The 20,940-nt window shown below is 38.4% G+C and overlaps 2 protein-coding genes across 2 annotated transcripts; both read right to left on the bottom strand.

Annotated features, from left to right (window-relative positions):
• Positions 1 to 1,222: 1,222 nt before the first annotated feature.
• Positions 1,223 to 8,487, bottom strand: LOC128398656 (vomeronasal type-2 receptor 26-like). The gene is made up of 5 exons (XM_053359906.1): positions 8,273 to 8,487; positions 6,238 to 6,529; positions 3,317 to 3,544; positions 2,471 to 2,597; positions 1,223 to 2,121 (listed from the first exon to the last, which is right to left on the bottom strand). Exons 1-5 carry the CDS (start codon positions 8,485 to 8,487, stop codon positions 1,223 to 1,225), a joined length of 1,761 nt encoding a protein of 586 aa, XP_053215881.1.
• A 2,508-nt stretch (positions 8,488 to 10,995) lies between these two features.
• LOC128398655 (vomeronasal type-2 receptor 26-like) lies at positions 10,996 to 20,567 on the bottom strand. The gene is made up of 5 exons (XM_053359905.1): positions 20,217 to 20,567; positions 14,642 to 15,022; positions 13,189 to 13,284; positions 12,244 to 12,370; positions 10,996 to 11,894 (listed from the first exon to the last, which is right to left on the bottom strand). The coding sequence occupies exons 1-5, from the start codon at positions 20,565 to 20,567 to the stop codon at positions 10,996 to 10,998; spliced, it is 1,854 nt and encodes a 617-aa protein (XP_053215880.1).
• Between the last annotated feature and the right edge of the window lie 373 nt (positions 20,568 to 20,940).

Here is a 20,940-nt window from a genome sequence, read left to right as displayed (position 1 = left end):
TAACCTGTTGTGGTAGGCGAAAACCAAATGGCAGCTGCTAATTCGCTAAGTGGAAAAATTCCTTCCGGCCCCAACAATAAGGTGGCCGACATTTGTCCATAGCAAGATTGTGTCATACAAAAGCTTAAAAAGAGGATGGGTGGGTTGGGAGATCCAATGAGGAGGTGAGAGAGGGAAGTCCCCTGGCAGTGCTGCAGTTTAAAACACCCATGGCCATGCCCTTCTCCAGCATTGATTGGCCAGGTGGGTGTGACGTGGCTGGGGGTTGACATGAGGGGGCATCAATCCCCTGCCCCTGAGCCAGATCACCACAAGCGCCCTGATGCCCAGCCATAACACCTCCCACCGTGAAAGTTGAGTGGTCTTGCGTGCCAAGGGCCCATGCCCTGCAGTTCCCTATTGTCCCTAAACACACACTGACATGAGCATTTAGGTTAATGAGCTAAAACAGACCACAACTTTATTGGTTACAGATGTAAGTGGTTTGACTACTTCAATATCTCTGGGGTCTCTGAGGCTGTAAAAGCTGCTGGTCCATAGATGGTGGTTAGTAAGTGTTTTATCTGGAGATATTTAGAGAAGGAATCAGCTCAACACTATTCAACCATGCTTATATTACTATTATTCCAAAGCCCAGCAAGGAGTTTTGGTCTTTCTTTAAATATTTTTTTTTAAAAAAACATGTGCATATGTATATTAAAAATGCTATTCTGTGCGTATTTTAAAAATCAAATTAATGTGAAAACAGGACAGAACAAATGCATGGAGTGTATTTCCATCCATAAAAAATGAAAAAGACCCCAGGAATACAAAACCATGGTCTTCAGCATGAAAAGAAACAGACCTTTCAAATGCTATTTAATCGGAAAATGTGGGATACTGACCTCCAGGAAAAAAGATGGCTGGCTTGTTCTCGATTGCCAACTCTTAGTCGGCAGATTATTATGAGGTGATTAATGATAGCAAAGATGTAAGTTTTGCTTATTATGGTCTTCCTTGAAGATAGGGAGATCAAGAGATTAACCTCAAATATTCTGGGGGGGGGGGACTTTTCTTCTCAGTGGAAACAAGAGGTTTGGGGATGTGGGGAACATCTTAGTGCGAGCAACCACCATCATGCTAGACACAGGAATTATAAAACTATGATGAAGAGCTATGTAGGAGAACAGTTCCAAATATCCAGCACACAAACTATAGCCAAACATGCAGATACTTAAATGCTTCAATAACCTCTTTTTATTAGTTGTTCCCTCTTGTTCAGCTCAGGCCTCAACAAAAGAATGTAACATTTTGGGGAAAATATGCAACCCAACAAACCAGCACTGGAGGCTAAAATAGAAAAACTCTCCACAGCAACCATGTATTTTCCCTTGGAACTCAGATAAGCTGGAATAAATGACAACCAAACACTGCAGAAGACCAACATGCTGAAAGTGATGAACTTGGCTTCATTGAAACTGTCAGGTAACTTCCTGGCAAGGAAAGCTACAGTGAAACTGATAGTGGCCAGCAAGCCCATGTAGCCCAAGACACAATAAAACATAGGTACAGATCCTTCATTGCATTCTAGTACAATTTCTTCAGTAAGTGATTTTGTGTCAATGTCTGGGAAAGGGGGAGTGGTAGCCAGCCACACAGTACAAATGGCTGCTTGAATAAAGGAGCAGGAGAAAACAATGGTGTTGGCCAACTTCTTCCCCACCCACTTCTGCATCCTTGATCCTGGTTTGTTGGCCATGAAAGCCAGAACCACAGTGATGGTTTTTGCCAGCACACAAGAAACAGCCAATGAGAAGATGATGCCAAAAGCAATCTGTCGAAGACACACCACCTTCTTAGGCTGTCCAATGAATAGCAAAACGCAAAGGAAGCAGAGCAGAAGGGAGGAGAGGAGAGTGTAGGTGAGGTCCCTGTTATTTGCTTTGACAATGGGAGTGTTGTGGTGCTTCATAAATGTTCCTAGCACCAGAGCGGTGGTCAAAGCAAAGGAAAGAGCGCAACAGGCCAAGCCTATCCCCAAAGGTTCTTCATAAGACAAGAAGATGACAATCTTGTGAAGACAGAAATCCTGTTCTTTGTTTGGATAGCTTTGCTCCATGCATTTGTAGCAATCATTCATGTCTGAAATGAAAAGTTATTGACTTTCTCTCACAAAATCTGAACAGTACATATTGCCGAGTAAGGGAGGATGCAAGAATTGGGGGTGAAGTGAGACACCCATGGGAGCAGCTACCTAATATTTTGTGGCAAACTCCCTCTCAGTATTGGCTCATGTAGACCAGTCTGTCATTGCCCACTCCTCCCCTGGGAATATACTACTGAGTCTTCTTTTTTAGGGGAGCCAAGGTGTGGCTATGGTGCTCCCATTTTCGTTGGGAGTGGTACTGTACCATAAGCAATATAAACAGTATATTCAATAACAATTCTTTGAAGCAGTATAAATGATAGTTCTATATAATTCATTTCTTACCTTTCTGGTCTGAAATCTTCCCTTGAGGACATGGGATGCAATCATAGCAGCAAAATGACTCCCCCTCCTTCACTTTCTTGCTAGAGCCAGGATTGCAGCTTTCACTGCACACAGAAATGGGCCTTACCTAAGTCATAAAGGATACAGTATAGCAATAATCAGTAGAATAAGAAATATTTTGTGCTGAATCCATAAAACAAAAAGAACAGAGTGAGAATGAGGAGCTTGGAAGCCTTATACTGGGCCCTTTTTAAATGTTACTATAGTGATGTTTTCCCACATTTTTCTACATCATCATATTGGTAATGGTTGACTTGTTTCCTGTTTTCTTTTAAATTATCCACTGTTGCTATTTCTTCATAGCAAGGCAGAATTGATTGAAATTCCTCATTCAATAATATCAAAAGAGCGGAACCTTTGGAAGATAATTTAATACAGTACAGTGCTACCTCGGGTTACATACGCTTCAGGTTACATACGGTTCAGGTTACAGACTTCCCTAACCCAGAAATAGTGCTTCAGGTTAAGAACCTTGCTTCAGGATGAGAACAGAAATCGTGCTCCAGCGGCACGGCAGCAGCAGGAGGCCCCATTAGCTAAAGTGGTGCTTCAGATTAAGAACAGTTTCAAGTTAAGTACGGACCTCTGGAACGAATTAACCACCTAACCCGAGGTACCACTGTATTTTATATATTTCTGTGGGGTTTTTTAACCTTCTCGGTTAACACACTCTATTTTAGAGCAGTCATTCATTGTCCACTAAAAATCATTTTACATATCAGAACACAGTGTCAGTGCTCATTCAAACCTGGAAGTCAATCTAGATTCCATACAATTAGATTCTACCTGGTTAAACCATGTATGCCATGTCACAGCATCTTCATTGATGGTGAATAGTTGGTCGGAAGAACCCTGGGGATCCACTGTCCCAACCTTCATCCCCTGAAAGGATTGGTTGGAGAAAATAATCCAGTTGATAATATCAAATCCAGCAACAAGCACCCCATTCTCGTCAAAAGAAATCATGTCCCCAGCACTGTTGTTAAATGAAATGCTTCTCAGAAAATGATGCAGCTAGAATGGAAAGAAAAGGCAAGAGTTTAGAACCTTCTTTAGTGGCATCTTTCAGACTAAATTCAATACCATCAGTTCAGTGATGGCATGGGTGGGTTTTGAGTGGAGGAAGACAGATCAACAAAATTACATCAGTCTCCACAGATAAAGGCAGAAAAAACTATTTTCCATTTCATGGTAAGAGGAAGGGAGATGTAAATGCCAAGATGAAAAAGGTTCTTTGGGGTCTTTCTTAACACACAGGATAAAATACAATGTTGGATAAAACATCAACCCATTACCTGCCACAAATCTTGAGTCTGAACTGTCCATCTTCCTCTATCCACCTTTGCCCTCTTTTTAAGTCGAGATGAAGACACAGTTTGTAGAGTATGTGCCATGACATAGACAGCATTATAGATACTGTAGCTGTGGCCAGTCATGCTCATTTCAAAATAAGTGCCAGGAAGGCTCTCCAGCTTTTCATCCCCTGTGCAAATGTTCCCTTGCACCTCGTCAACAGTGGTATTTTGGAATATACAGTCAAAGGCCTGTTCCCAGAAGTGCCTGATAAAACCATCACCTTTTGTGCTGGAAGGGCTTCTGCTGTCAATGAAAGTTTTAAATCCTGATAGATTATTGGAGTGAAATGTGAAGGACAGAGCACCGTGCAGCATTTGTGTCTCCCAAGTCCTCTGATAGACAAATGAGACAAGCTCCATCTGGGCTGTCATTATCCATACTTTGCCTTTAGGTTTTTTAGACACATCTAGATTTGACAAATATGGCAACCATCTCAAAAAAACCAAAGTATAGGATTCTCCAGAAGCCACCAACACATTTGTTTGAGAGTCCATGATTTTATCATGTATTGTTGCCCCATCTTCCATCATGCTTCCCATTTCAGTGACAAAGGACAACATGGGTAATCTCTCTATGAAGGCAAAACAGATGCCATTCTGGGAGAACACTGGAAGCACACTTTGCAGAAATCTTTCTCCACTGTCATTATCCATCACAATTATCCCAATCCATGTCCACCAGAAATGCAGAAGCAAAGAGAGAATCCCTTCATACTGAAGGGCTTCCTCAGGGACCAGCTGGTAGAACAAAAGGCCTGAGGCTTTGTCATGCCTCACTGGAGCAGGACCATATATTAACTAAAGAGAGATATGGAATGGAGGGGTGTGTGATGATAATAGTAACAACAATATTGAGAAATATGAATGTCCAAAGTTCAGCACATACACTATTCAAGCAGAAATTACAACAACCTGGCAAGCAAGTGAATGTTGTTATTTTCATGCTACAAAGAGGGGTCTTATACTGATCAAATGGTGGCTAGCATGTCCACCTTGCAGAGGGAAGCTGAGTAGAACTGGCTGAGGGACCATCCTTGTCTCCCAACTTTAACCACAAACTTGTTTTAAACACAATACAACACAATTGTCAATATAAATTAAGTTTGTTTGCTTATTGCCCATTCATTTCTTGGTTCTATTTAAGGTGCTCAAGCTAATATTTAAAGCCATAAATGTCTAAGACCCCAAATATTATAAAAACTGCCTCCTTCCCTACAGTCCCACTTGGCTATTAAGATTGGCAGTGTGGTCCATCTTGCTTGTTCTACCATCTCAAATACCTGGGACTGGTGGCATGGGAAAGGACATTCTCTTTGGTAGCCCCTAAGTTGTGGGTCTCCCTCCCCACAGAGGTACACCTGGCAAATTCAGTATGTAGTTTACACTGAGAGCTGAAGACACATTATTTTACCCTGGCTTTTGACACCTGATATGTTTATTTTCATGACCTAGCTTCTTCCCATTATATATCAGATAGGTGGCATCATTGTTATCTGTTTGGCACCTACTGGAAATTTTCTATTTTCAATCAGCCTTTTAAGTGGAGATGTTTATCTCTATCTTTATCCATGTTGGATTTTAAATTGTTTTTATGTGTGAAATGATTTTAGTTTTCTTTTTATATGTGGAACCTACTGTACATACATGATTTAATTGTTGAATATTTTTATTGTTAGATGACTTTGAGGTGTTTCATAGGAAAGGATTAATAAGTGGAAATAAATAAATAGTAAATAAACGCAATACATAAATAATGTATAATTACTTTGAACAGCACACATTTCTCACCACCTAGCCTTACCTGTATTCAAGTTACTCAAGTATGGAGCTTCTTGCTCAGTTCAATGAAAATCAGGATCTACATACTTTTGAAAATGGGTCACCTTCCTACATGTGGTCCAGTCTAGAATAAGAACTTCAACATATATATATGGCTCCTCTCCTATCCTGGCACAATAATGTGTATAACAGATGGCAAAAAGGAGAATAAATTAAAACACTGAATTTCACTCATCCAAATTTAGCCAGATGCTGTAGATCTTTTGTTCTTCTGTTTAATCTGCACAAGTACCCAGAAGAATATCTTCATGAATCTCAGCTCAGCCTTTTATGGATTCCCATTTATGAACAACCAAACAAAAAATGAAGAAACCCTAATGGCTGTTTCTCCTGATCTGGACATGAAAGGTACAGAAAAGATCTACCTCATTAGATCTACCCCATTACCTTCATTTTACACATTTATGTCACTAAACAATGAAATGGAATCTGGAAGGATAAAGCAGGTATGAAAGATGTTCAAAACTGCATGTTTCACACACACACACACACACACACACACACACACACTACCTGTGGAATTTTATATTGATCCAAGATTGTTGCCACATGAAGAGAGACTGGAGAGTCCAACCCACCAATAACTGCTATCAGGTCATCCTGATTGCCACATTTGTAGTTGGGGGGAAATCTGTTTGGTGTGGATAACAGGAGCATTGTGGCATGATAGGTCCACTTTACATTGAAATAGCTGTCATAGATGTGGAAGCCCAAGGTAACATTGGGTAAGAGGTGGAGGTTTTCATTGATCTCCTTCACTGCGAATGCCAAGGCTAGGATGTGTTGGTAATGCTTCGGCACTACTCTAGAACAAGAATTACATTCTGTTAAGCTTCTAAAAAATACAAGTATGTTACGTGTAAGCTTCTTTAAATATTGTTATATATTTTAGTATTTACACAACTTCTTTCTTCATGGCACACTCTTCCACTGTCTCCCAAGATGGCAGGTGTCAACACAATACATTCCTTGATGTAATCTTTCGCATAACATGGTCTACACAAAGGTGAAGCTACCAGAGTGATAAACTTTAGGAAATGATATTGCCTATACCTATATGTGCAGAGATGACAGAACTAAACAGCATCAGTGTTCATCTTCAGAACTGTATGCTAGCCTTTATTGTACAGTTTTATGTTTTATAGCTGTAACCTACTTTGATGTATATTTTTATGACACAGTGGTATATAAACATTTTTATAACTAAATAAAAAAAAATATTGCACAGCATGACTTTTCTTCAAAATGACATTTTCTTGGTAATGACCTTCAAAATTTAAAGTGTTATATAAAAACATATAATCTAAACACAATAAGAGGTGCTGTTTAGTATTTAACTCTAACAAATATACAGTGGTACCTCGGGTTACATACGGTTCAGGTTACATATGCTTCAGGTTACAGACTCCGCTAACCCAGAAATATTACCTCAGGTTAAGAACTTTGCTTCAGGATGAGAAGAGAAATCGTGCAGCGGCGGCACAGTGGCAGCAGAAGGAGGCCCCATTAGCTAAAGTGGTGCTTCAGGTTAAGAACAGTTTCAGGTTAAGAACAGACCTCCAGAATAAATTAAGTACTTACCCCGAGGTAACACTGTACATTTATTCCAGTTATATTCTTATTCTAAATTAAATGTCTTTGGTACCGAGTGCCTTATGAAGATCTTCTGAACAAATCAGAGATGTAGAAAACAATGAAATCACACCAAACAAGGAGACAATGAGCTTTTTTTGTTTCCTTGCTTATCATCAGGAATCAGATTTGAAGGAAGATAGTGGCGACTCTCAGGTGAACAATTTCTACATAATACTTTCTTAGTCACATCTGAAAACAAGCAACTCTTCCTTGATATTTTGAAAGATGGCAATTAGGGTACCAAAATTATGAATGAACGAATAAATAAAGATGAGTAAAGTAACACCTGCTGTATTTTATAGAAGGAGGGGAGCAGAATGAGGGCTTTAACCTGAGATTTTGCCATCTGTGAGATGGAATCAGAAACATTCATGAAGTATAGGGTGATCAATGACTTTTTATAATGATAGATATATAACCAGTAGCTGGGAATCATGAGCAAGATGTTCCATAAGTATAGCAGGTTAAGAAAAGCAGTTCTGAATCAGACCACAGGTCCATCTTTTCCAGTACCCTGTGCTCACAGGGGCCAGATTGATTCCTACTGTTCTATTGTGCTCACCTCCTACTTATGGTCTTCCAACTGAAATGGTAGTATAATTGGGAATTAGCTTTTAAATAATATACCAGGTGTGCAAGACTATCATACTCACCTGCAAAGATAGCAGGAGACAGAGATAAAAGCTTTGCTGGTTACAGGTGCCTGGTTGAAATAAGACACAAAACATCCCTAGCATATCTAATTAGGTCCACAGTGTGTGTGTGTGTTTGCTCTAGAAAACAAGGAGCTTCCTCCCTGCCCCTGGAACAACCTTCCTCAGACCTGAAGCTTTTTCCACAGTCCTAACCCATAAGTCATCATAATGAAATGCAGATCTAAGACTGATTTAAAAAATGAAGGGAAATCCCTTACATAAGTTCTTCAACCAATGCTGGTGGGGGTTCTTCAGTGAAGGATAATTCTTTGGAGACGATGAAGTTGTGAGAAGCTATGCCACCTAGAATGAGCTCCCCTGACTGGTGATACTTGTGAAGCGGAGGGTGTGGATCATGAACATGACACTTCACAATGTGAGCCTTGCACATGTGAGGAAGTTGTGCCAGCAGCAACATCACAAAGGTCTCCATCCTAATTGTAAGGACAAACCTTCACTAGACTTACTTTATCATGTTTCTACTGACAACTCCATTTTTTCAATGGCTGATCTGAATACTCATCTGTATGCAATACACCTGAAACCTGAAGAATAAATACTGTTATTCCTGAACAGGACTTTTTTTCAGCCAGAACTCACCATGTGGGCGCTGTTGCCATTATAAAAGAACAAGGGAGGTGTTCAGGGTAAGTTCCAGCACCTCTTTTTTAGAAAAATAGCACTGGTCCCGAGACATATTTTTTAACATGGCACATAGATAACATCCTTTGCAGTCTCCAGCACTAATACTTGCAAGTGGTTTAACATGTGTCAGAGTTAATTACAGTCTACTTTATAATAACAAAGGAAAATAATTACAAAGTCAAGGTTGAAGTTTTCCCTGTGGAATTACAGAAGATTTCAGAAAATCATGTTTGTCACACCTGGGCAGAAGTTTTCCTTTGTTCAGTTTTCTGCCAAGGAATTCTGATCTTATGAGCAGCTCACAGGATAGTTTTCCATTAGGGTTTGTTTTTTGTTTACTTCCTGAATGGCCGAATGGATTTATCTGCCTTTTAAAAAACTTTTCAAAATACTTTAAAGAATGGGTATTTGGACACACACACACACACACACACACACACACACACACACACATGTAAATGCTATTTTTGTCTATTTTCCTATCATTTTAATGCAGAAACCAGAGAGAACAGACCCATGGACTGTATGTCATCTATAAAAAATGAAATGGGCCCCAGAAATACAGAACAATGATCTACAGCAGCAAAAGAAAGTGTGTGTGTGTGGGGGGGGTGTATCTATCAATATCTATATCTATATCATCTATATCTATTTCTATCTCACTTTGTTGGATAATGTGTGATACTATGTGTACCAGCAGGCAGCAAGAAGGGATGGACAAACATATTAGCAAGGAGGGCAGGGCAAGAATAAAGGGAACATCAAAATGAGCTAGTTGAGAAAAGAGACAACAACACATGGTGTGAGACCTAACTGTGAGGGTAGGGGTAGAAGAGAGATTTTAATATTAGCCTACCTAATTTGCAGTTCTCAAAGCAACATGTAAACTGAAATTTTGTAATCCTTGGAAATTTTCATGAAATATAGTTCTCCAACAAAATAACATTTCCAAATGTGCATATATTAAACAGAAGTTGTATTAAAATGCATTTATTCATGAAAAATGCACACAGAAATACATTGTATTAGGGAGCATGGGAAGCTGCCTTATGCCAAGCGCTATATTTACCATATTGTAGGTTATGTTTTTTCTAGTTTTTGTTCCTGTAGCTTGCTATTTCTATTGCATTATTTTGGATTCCAGGCACTTTGTTGTGTGCATGCAACTTAAGGCCCTGATTCTGAATTAAAATTTAGAAATCAAAATATTTGGTCCTGACATTGACATACTGTGGTCCTCACATTGAGAAAGCACAACCCATTCTATTTAGAATTCAGGATTCATCTGAAGCAGTTGCACAGCCCTACTGATTTGGCAGGAGGTGTCTTTAGCAGTAGTTGCCATTGAAGTGTTTGATGGGCTACATTGGCAGGTATGTGTGAGAAGTTATCCGGTAGCAAAGGTTCAGTGAGAACAATTAATCACTTTAACGGGGAAGTGTGTAGTCTCCAGTCTTGTATTCAATGCTGTGGGACTCATTGGCAGTGTGGGTAGCACCTTTGAGGTCAACCCCTCGAGTTGTGGGGCCCTGGGAAGGGGTGAAGCAGGAAGGCCTTAATCCTCACCTGAGAGGTAGAGACTTAAGGGAATGGGTAGGTGAAACACAACCTAACAGTCTTGTCAAACTGGGCACATCCACAATTTGTTGCAAGTAGGTTTTTTCTTTCAATAAACTTTATTGAAAATATTAAAATGATTACCAAGCAAAAAGTCTTGTCTTCCAAGATAAATACATGTGCAGATGATAAGTTTTCTATGCAATAATCGAAATGGCATCAAAACAAACTGGGAAAATCATTACAAATTTAGATCATGAGTAGTTAACATTCCACACAATTGTCATCTACTGCAGACCTGTTAAATTCAATCAAACAAAAGTAGCCCAGTTTGAGCAAACATGTCCCTTGCCTATTTCCTTGCGTGATCAGGTTATGTTTTATGGTTATAATCCAAAGGGTGATGTTCTGCCATTGATGTATAAACTAACTTCCAAGAGACGTTGTATATCCACAGCTAAACCAAATTATAAACATATGAACAGGAGAGTAGCTAAAGGGGAACCAGAGGGCAAAATGAGATACGTTGCAAGTCAGTTTGCTTTTAAGCAAAATTTTGTTCCATTCCTCTCCACTATAGATAATTCTCTTTTCTTCTAACTAGGCAGGACTTGTAAAACTATAAGGAAGATCTATGCAGGAGCTACAAGCGAAGCTCACTTTACAATTCTGTGGTTTTTTTACAAATTCAAATATCCAGCACGCAAACTATAGCAAAACATGCAGGTACGTAAATGTTTCAGTAACCCCTTCTTGTTAGCTGTTCCCTCTTGTTCAGCTCAGGCCTCAACAAAAGAATGTAACATTTTGGGGAAAATATGCAACCCAACAAACCAGCACTGGAGGCTAAAATAGAAAAACTCTCCACAGCAACCATGTATTTTCCCTTGGAACTCAGATAAGCTGGAATAAATGACAACCAAACACTGCAGAAGACCAACATGCTGAAAGTGATGAACTTGGCTTCATTGAAACTGTCAGGTAACTTCCTGGCCAGGAAAGCTACAGTGAAACTGATAGTGGCCAGCAAGCCCATGTAGCCCAAGACACAATAAAACATAGGTACAGATCCTTCATTGCATTCTAGTACAATTTCTTCAGTAAGTGATTTTGTGTCAATGTCTGGGAAAGGGGGAGTGGTAGCCAGCCACACAGTACAAATGGCTGCTTGAATAAAGGAGCAGGAGAAAACAATGGTGTTGGCCAACCTCTTCCCCACCCACTTCTGCATCCTTGATCCTGGTTTGTTGGCCATGAAAGCCAGAACCACAGTGATGGTTTTTGCCAGCACACAAGAAACAGCTAATGAGAAGATGATGCCAAAAGCAATCTGTCGAAGACACACCACCTTCTTAGGCTGTCCAATGAATAGCAAAACGCAAAGGAAGCAGAGCAGAAGGGAGGTGAGGAGAGTGTAGGTGAGGTCCCTGTTATTTGCTTTGACAATGGGAGAGTTGTGGTGCTTCATAAATGTTCCTAGCACCAGAGCGGTGGTCAAAGCAAAGGAAAGAGCGCAACAGGCCAAGCCTATCCCCAAAGGTTCTTCATAAGACAAGAAGATGACAATCTTGTGAAGACAGAAATCCTGTTCTTTGTTTGGATAGCTTTGCTCCATGCATTTGTAGCAATCATTCATGTCTGAAATGAAAAGTTATTGACTTTCTCTCACAAAATCTGAACAGTACATATTGCCGAGTAAGGGAGGATGCAAGAATTGGGGGTGAAGTGAGACACCCATGGGAGCAGCTACCTAATATTTTGTGGCAAACTCCCTCTCAGTATTGGCTCATGTAGACCAGTCTGTCATTGCCCACTCCTCCCCTGGGAATATACTACTGAGTCTTCTTTTTTAGGGGAGCCAAGGTGTGGCTATGGTGCTCCCATTTTCGTTGGGAGTGGTACTGTACCATAAGCAATATAAACAGTATATTCAATAACAATTCTTTGAAGCAGTATAAATGATAGTTCTATATAATTCATTTCTTACCTTTCTGGTCTGAAATCTTCCCTTGAGGACATGGGATGCAATCATAGCAGCAAAATGACTCCCCCTCCTTCACTTTCTTGCTCGAGCCAGGATTGCAGCTTTCACTGCACACAGAAATGGGCCTTACCTAAGTCATAAAGGATACAGTATAGCAATAATCAGTACAATAAGAAATATTTTGTGCTGAATCCATAAAACAAAAAGAACAGAGTGAGAATGAGGAGCTTGGAATCCTTATACTGGGGCCTTTTAAAGTGTCACTATAGTGATGTTTTCCCACTGTTCTACATCATCATGTTGGTAATGTTTGCCTTGTTTCCTGTCTACCGTAAATTATGAACTGTTGTTATTTTCTGATAGGAAGGCAGACGGTAACCTGGGTGTCTCTAAACTGATTGTCACTTGAGTGGGAAAGGAAGATGCAAGTTAGATGGGTAGAATACATGTGATTGGTTGAATCCATTTATTTCTGGTCTTTCCAATGTTGCCACAGTAGTATCAGGTGGGGCTATAGAAAAATCCACATTCTGCAATAGTACTATATGAATGGGTTCAATATAGAGAACTAACTATTGCATTCAGATTAAGGAGATGACACTGCATTATACATATATCTGCAATATATGTAAAAATTGTTTCTAAAGAGACATATACTTTTTCCTTTGAAAAAGTTCTTACATAGCATGCTAAGAGTTGATTAAAATTCCTCAGTCAATAATATCAAGAGGAAAGAACCTTTGGAAGATAATTTAATATGGAAATTTTATTTTATTTTATTTCTTTGGTGTTTTTTTTAACCTTTTCAATTAACACACTCTATTTTATAGCATTCATTGTCCACACTCTATTCATTGTCCACTAAAAATCATTTTACATATCAGAACACAGTGTCAGTGCTCATTCAAACCTGGAGGTCAATCCGAATTGCATACAATTAGATTCTACCTGGTTAAACCAGGTATGCCATGTCACAACATCTTCATTGATGGTGAATAGTTGGTCGGAAGAACCCTGGGGATCCACTGTCCCAACCTTCATCCCCTGAAAGGATTGGTTGGAGAAAATAATCCAGTTGATAATATCAAATCCAGCAACAAGCACCCCATTCTCGTCAAAAGAAATCATGTCCCCAGCACTGTTGTTAAATGAAATGCTTCTCAGAAAATGATGCAGCTAGAATGGAAAGAAAAGGCAAGAGTTTAGAACCTTCTTTAGTGGCATCTTTCAGACTAAATTCAATACCATCAGTTCAGTGATGGCATGAGTGGGTTTTGAGTGGAGGAAGACAGATCAACAAAATTGCATCAGTCTCCACATATAAAGGCAGAAAAAACTATTTTCCATTTCATGGTAAGAGGAAGGGAGATGTAAATGCCAAGATGAAAAAGGTTCTTTGGGGTCTTTCTTAACACACAGGATAAAATACAATGTTGGATAAAACATCAAGGATTGGTTGGAGAAAATAATCCAGTTGATAATATCAAATCCAGCAACAAGCACCCCATTCTCGTCAAAAGAAATCATGTCCCCAGCACTGTTGTTAAACGAAATGCTTCTCAGAAAGCGATGAAGCTAGAATAGAAAGAAAAGGCAAGAGTGCTTTTTTGTTAATTATTTTTATTGATTTCATCTTTTCAAAACAAATTTCCAATATCAATAATAAACATTCCTTTTTCAATTCACCCCCTCCCTGTTGACTTTTCTCAGCTTCCATTTCTGGTTTATTACATCAGATGATACATTCTGCTGTTTGTATATAATACTATATTTTCACATTGTTATATTTCTTGTTTTTTGTAGATGAAGTTGTAAATGTTTATTTAAATCCTGCCAACGAGTCCATTATTTTTTGTTTCTGCGAATATATTGTAAAAGTTTCCCATTCTTTTTCAAAGCCCCTATTGTCCTTTTCTTGCAGTTTGTCCGTTAACTTTGCTAACTCTGTGTAGTTCGTCAGTTTTTCTTGCCATTGTTTTTTAGATGGTACTCCATTCTTCCAATTTTGTGCTATTAGAATTCTTGCTGCTGTTGTAGCATACATAAATAATGTTCTTTTTCTTTCGGCAGCTCTTGTCCTAAAATAACTAACAGAAAAGCTTCTGGTTTTTTTAACAAATGTTATTTTAAACATTTTTTTTTCAGTTCATTGTATATCATTTCCCATTTTTAAAAAAATAATCTTGCAATCCCACCACATATGATAAAATGTACCTTCCCCTTCTTTACACCTCCAACAGTTCTTTTGTTCTGTTTTATACATTTTTGCAAATTTTACTGGTGTGATATACCATCTGTACATCATTTTCATGTAATTCTCCTTCAACCATATGCAATCCTTAAACTTCAAATTCACTTTCCAAAATCTTATCCAATACTCAAACTATTTATTATGGCCTACATCCTGTGCCCACTTAATCATTACTGATTTGACTTCTTCATATTTGGTTTCCCATTCCAACAATATATTATACACCTTCTTTAATAGTTTGGAATTATCATCTATAATATCCTTTTGGAATTTAGAAACCATATAAGTAAACCCTTTCTTATTGTCTTCTTTAAAAACTTCATTTAATTGTCTATGTTGCAACCAACTCTGAAGGTTTTCTTTTATCTCATCATAGTCTTTCAATTTTAACTTTCCTTGTTGTTCTATTAATAAGTCTCTGTATGTTAGCCATGTTTCTTTCATTGTTGAAGTTTTAACTGATAGTGCTTCAATGGGTGATAACCACCACAGAGTTTTGGGTTCCAGTAATTCTTTGTATTTTTCCCATACCTTTATTAATGATTTACTTATTATATGATTATAGAATCCTTTGTGTACTTTAGCTTTCCCATACCACAGGTATGCATGCCAACCAAATCTGTTACCATGTCCTTCCAACTCTATTGTCTCTCTCCCCCCCCCCAATTTTATCCAATCCTGAATCCAAGTAAGACATGCTGCTTCATAGTAAATTTTAAAATCTGGAAGGGAAAAGCCTCCTCTTTCTTTTAAATCTATAAGTATTTTATGTTTTATCCTTGGCCTTTTCACACTCCAGATAAATTTTGAAATAACTTTTTGCCATTTCTTGAAAATATTGGTATTGTCTGAGACTTAGAAATTTGGTCAAATTTGAAGCTTTCCTTGTTGGGTCGAATTGCAGCTATAAAGATGAATGTATTGCCTAGAATGCTGTTTTTGTTTCAAACACTGCAAATTGTGGACAAGATGGATTGTTTCAAGAAGTGGCAGAAAGATATCTCTAGATTTGTCTGGCAGGGCAAGAAGCCCAGAATAAAATTCAAGATATTAACTGATGCAAAGGAAAGGGGTGGATTTGCCCTGCCAGACTTTAAACTTTACTATGAATCAGCAGCATTCTGCTGGTTGAAAGACTGGATGCTTCTTGAGAACACAGACATTTTGGATTTAGAAGGTTTTAATAATGTTTTCGGGTGGCATGCATATTTGTGGTACGACAAGGTTAAAGCACATAAAGCATTTAAGAACCATATTGTCAGGAAAGCTTTGTTCAATGTTTGGATAAGATATAAGGATTTATTGGAAAATAAAACCCCAAGGTGGCTGTCACCAATGGAAGCAAAAGCCCAGAAAAAGCTCAATATGGAGGCCAAATGGCCGAAATATTGGGAAATTTTGGAACAAGAGGGAGATAGACTAAAACTGCAGAGTTTTGAGAAACTAAAAAACAAAGTGCGAGATTGGCTTCATTATTATCAGATAATGGAGGCATATAATTTGGACAAGAAAATTGGCTTCCAGGTGGAAAAATCAAAATTAGAAACAGAACTGTTAGAACCCAAAACTAAGATTTTGTCAAGGATGTATAACTTGCTGTTGAAATGGAATACTCAGGATGAAATGGTGAAATCTGCTATGATTAAATGGGCACAAGATGTTGGACATAACATTATGTTTGCTGACTGGGAACAGTTGTGGACCAGAGGTATGAAATTTACGGCATGTAATGCCTTAAGAGAGAATATTATGAAAATGATATACAGGTGGTACATGACCCCAGTCAAGCTTGCAAAAATATATCATTTGCCCGATAATAAATGTTGGAAATGTAAAGAAACTGAAGGTACATTCTTTCACCTTTGGTGGACGTGTCCAAGAATTAAGGCTTTCTGAGAAATGATCTATAATGGAATGAAAAAGGTGTTTAAATATACCTTTCTGAAGAAACCAGAGGCCTTCCTTCTGGGCATTGTCGGCCAATTGGTGCCAAAGAAGGACAGAACTTTTTTTATGTATGCTACAACAGCAGCAAGAATACTTATTGCAAAGTATTGGAAGACACAAGATCTACCCACTTTGGAAGAATGGCAGATGAAGGTGATGGACTATATGGGATTGGCAGAAATGACTGGCAGAATCCGAGACCAGGGAGAAGAGTCGGTGGAAGAAGATTGGAAGAAATTTAAAGACTTTCTACAGAAATATTGTAAAATTAATGAATGTTAGAATGATGTTGGATAGAAATTAAGTGGTTTCCAGCTGTAATGCTTTAAGAGAACATGAAAAGAGGGTTATAAATAGGTAATAAGATAATGGTAAGGATTTGCTGAACCAACAATTTGTGGTGGAATACAAAAAAGGGAGGTATGAGGAGGTCTGGGAAACAAGCTAAAGGAAAATAAGCAATGGAAAATTTGTGTGTTTTTAATTATTTTTATTTTGTATTTTTGTTATTCATTTTTTTCATTTTATTGTAATACTTTAAAAAATCTTAATAAATATCTTATTAAAAAAACAATATTGGTATTGTCTGAAATAGGAACAATATTTTTGGTAGTACATTCATTTTAATTGCTGCAATTCTTCCTAAGAGGGAAAGATTCATCCTATTCCATATTTCTAGATTCCTTTTTATTTCATTCCCAACTTTTTCATAATTACCTTTGTAAATACTGAGGTTCTTTGTCGTCAACCATATTCCTAAGTATTTTACCTTTTCGTGGATTTCTATATCTATAGATTCCGATAGCTCCTTCTTTACTCTTTCTTTAAGATTTTTAACTAACAATTAAGTTTTAGTTTTATTGAGTTTAAATCCTGCCACCTGTCCAAACTTCTAAAACATTTCTAATACTCTAGGGAGAGAATTCTTTGGATCCTCTACTGTAATAACCAAATCATCAGCAAAAGCTTTCAATTTGTGCTCTTTTTTATTATTCTGATTCCTGCCCCTCTTTGTCAGCCCTGATATTTCTGGATAAAACCTCCAAGACCAGAAGTTATATCTGAATCTTGTTTTGGGATTAATTTTATAAACGCCTTTAAGAAAAGGCAAGAGTTTAGAACATTCTACAGTGGGATCATTCAGACTAAATTCAATACCATCAGTACAATGATGGCATGGGTAGTTTCTGAGAGGAGGAACACATCAGTGTTCACAGATAAAGGCGGAAAATATGGAACTATTTTCCACCTGATGGTAAGAGGAAGGGAGATGTAAATATGAAGATCTTTGGGGTCTTTCACAACACACAGGATATAATACAATGTTTGATGAAATATTAGCCCATTACCTGCCACAGGTCTTGAGTCTGATCTGTCCATCTTCCTCCATCCACCACTGCCCTCTTTTTAAGACTAGATGAAGATACAGTTTGTAGAGCATGTGCCATGACATAGACAGCATTATAGATACTGTAGCTGTGGCCAGTCATGCTCATTTCAAAATAAGTGCCAGGAAGGCTCTCCAGCTTTTCATCCCCTGTGCAAATGTTCCCTTGCACCTTGTCAACCAAGATATTTGGGAATACACAGTCAAAGGCCTGTTCCCAGAAGTGCCTGATAAAGCTGTCTCCTTTTATGCTGGAAGGGCTTCTGCTCTCAAGGAAAGTTTTAAATCCTGATAGATTATTGGAGTGAAATGTGAAGGACAGAGCACCATGGAGTATCTGTGTATCCCAAGTCCTTTGATAGACCAATGAGACAAGCTCCATCTGGGCTGTCATTATCCATACTTTGCCTTTTGGTTTGTTGGAGTCATGTTGTAGGTGTGACAGATATGGCAACCATCTCAAATACATAACAGAGTAAGATTCTCCAGAAGCCACCAATACATTTGTTTGAGAGTCCATGATTTTATCATGTATTCTTGCCCCATCTTCCATCATGCTTCCCATTTCAGTGACAAAGGATAACATGGGGCATCTCTCTATGAAGGCAAAACAGATGCCTCTCTGGGACAACCTTGGAAGCACACTTTGCAGAAATCTTTCTCCACTGTCATTATCCATCACAATTATCCCAATCCACCTCCACCTGAAATGCAGAAGCAAAGAGAGAATCCCTTCATACTGAAGGGCTTCCTCAGGGACCAGCTGGTAGAACAAAAGGCCTGGGACTTTGTCATGCATCACTGGAGCTGGGCCATATATTAACTAAAGAGAGAGATGTGGAATGGAGGGGGAGGTGGTGATGATAATAATAATAATAGTAACAACAACATTTATTGCGAAGTTTCAAGTGTCCAGCATTCAGCACAAAATAATGCAAGCTGGCAAGCAAGTGAATATTGTTATTTCCATGCTATAAAGAGAGTTCTGATACTGATCAAATTTTATGTCCACCTTGCATCAGGAAGATAACTGGCTGAGGGAATAACTGCATTGGGGAGTACTTTTCCCCCTTTAATCACGCAATGTTTTAAACCCAATGCAACACAAGCAGTCAGAAGAAAAGAATCTAAATATAATGTAAGCATGTTTGCATGTTGTCATTTCTGAGCATTAAAACCACAAATAATTTATACAGTGGTACCTCGGGTTACATATGCTTCAGGTTACAGACTCCACTAACCCAGAAATAGGGCTTCAGGTTAAGAACTTTGCTTCAGGATGAGAACAGAAATCGTGCTGTGGCGGCGCGGCAGCAGCAGGAGGCCCCATTAGGTAAAGTGGTGCTTCAGGTTAAGAACAGTTTCAGGTTAAGAACGGACCTCCGGCACGAATTGAGTACTTAACCCGAGGTACCACTGTATCTCTAATACATGAAAGACTGCCTCCTTCCCTATAGTTTCCTCTTGAGTGTTAAGACTGACAAGAGGGCTCTGAAAAATTGGCAGAGGAGCCCCTCTTGTTATTTCTGCAACCTCAGCAGCTCTGGGACTTATGGCCTGACAAAGTGCATTCTACCTGTATTCAAGTTATTCAAATTCTGAGCTTTTTGCTCAGTCCAGCTAAAATCAGGATCTACTTTTGAAAATTTGGGTACCTTCCTACAGGTGGTCCATTTTAGATTCAGGACTCATGTAGCTCCACTGCCAGATTTATGTATAAGCTAATCAAGCTATAGCTTAGGGCCCTACTTTCTTGGGGCCCCCCAAAAAAATTGAGGGGGAAAAACTGGATATACATTTCTAAAATATAAGATAAAAAAAAACAAATAAAATAACAGTGTTTTGTTATGTGCAAATGGCTTTAGATACCTATTAGGTCCACAAGTTGCCACACAGCATATATTCAACACAAAAACCCGCAACAATTTGTTGTTGACAAAGGACAGCTGGGCATATAAAGGGCCCCATTACCTTCAGAAGCTTAGGGCCTCATCAAGCCTAAATCCGGCCTTCTTATCTCACCACAGGAGTGTTTATAACAGATGACCAAATAAAATAGAGTTTGAATTAAAACCTTAAATTGCACTCTTATCCAAATTGGCCAGATGCTGTAGATCTATTCTTCTGTTTGAACTACATGAGTACCCAGAAGATTTTTTTCATGAATCTCAGCTCAGCTTTTTCTTTTTCTCATTTATGAACAAACCAACACAAAATAAACAAACCATAATGGCTGTTTCTCTTCGTCTGGACATGACAGGCACAGAAAATATCATAGCTACCTCATTACCTTCATTTTACACAATTATGTCACTCAACAATGAAATGGAATCTGGGAGGATAAAGAAGGTATGAAATAAGTTCAAAATTTCATGTTACACACAAACTTACCTGTGGAACTTTATATAGATCCAAGATTGTTGCCGCATGAAGAGAGATTTGACAGTCCAGTCCACCAATAACTGATATCAAGTTATCCTGATTGCCACATTTGTAGTTGGGGAAAAATGTATTCAGTCCAGATAAATGTAGCATTGTGGCATGATAGGACCACTTTGCAGTGAAATGGCTGTCATAGATGTGGAAGCCCAAGGTAACATTGGGTAAGAGGTGGAGGTTTTCATTTATCTCCTTTACTGCAAATGCCAAGGCTAGGATATGCTGGTAATGCTTCGGCACTACACTAGAACAAGAGGTATATTCTGCTAAGCTTTGCACAAATATCACAACTGTGTTATGCATAATCTCCTTTCAATATTATTATTCATTATAGGATTTACACAACTTCTGGAGGCATTCCTTAGCATAACATGGTCTACACAAAGGTGAAACTACCAAACAGAATTAGCCATCATCTTCAAGAAGTGAGGTGATAGTACTAAGCAACATCAGTGATCATCATAAGAACATTTTATCTTGCTCTTATTGTATGGTTTTATGTTTATGGCTGTGAATCACTTGATATATATTTTTTCAATGACATAGTGGTATATATTCTGAGATTCTTGCATTGCTGGGGTTGGACTACATGAGCCTTGGCGTCCCTTCCAACTCTAAAATTCTATGATTCTATGAATTTTTATATATAAATATTTAAATAATAAAACATAACAGC

This window comes from Podarcis raffonei, chromosome 13 (genome assembly GCF_027172205.1).
Source record: "Podarcis raffonei isolate rPodRaf1 chromosome 13, rPodRaf1.pri, whole genome shotgun sequence".
Classification (NCBI taxonomy): Eukaryota; Metazoa; Chordata; class Lepidosauria; order Squamata; family Lacertidae; genus Podarcis; species Podarcis raffonei.
Note: the sequence above shows the minus strand (reverse complement) of the source record. Positions and strands in the feature narration are given on the sequence as shown.

What these genes read in the sequence shown, in the direction of transcription:
- LOC128398656 (XM_053359906.1), bottom strand. Translation starts at nt 8,487, where the DNA reads ATGGAGACCTTTGTGATGTTGCTGCTGGCACAACTTCCTCACATGTGC. An exon ending in GCATTGGTTGAAGAACTTAT is followed by an intron (nt 6,530 to 8,272) that starts GTAAGGGATTTC and finishes TTCTTGTTCTAG; the next exon opens with AGTAGTGCCGAAGCATTACC. An exon ending in GGCATACATGGTTTAACCAG is followed by an intron (nt 2,598 to 3,316) that starts GTAGAATCTAAT and finishes TTTATGACTTAG; the next exon opens with GTAAGGCCCATTTCTGTGTG.
- LOC128398655 (XM_053359905.1), bottom strand. Translation starts at nt 20,567, where the DNA reads ATGCATAACACAGTTGTGATATTTGTGCAAAGCTTAGCAGAATATACC. An exon ending in ATCTATATAAAGTTCCACAG is followed by an intron (nt 15,023 to 20,216) that starts GTAAGTTTGTGT and finishes TCATTAATAAAG; the next exon opens with GTATGGGAAAAATACAAAGA. An exon ending in GAAGATTTCAGACCAGAAAG is followed by an intron (nt 11,895 to 12,243) that starts GTAAGAAATGAA and finishes TTTTCATTTCAG; the next exon opens with ACATGAATGATTGCTACAAA.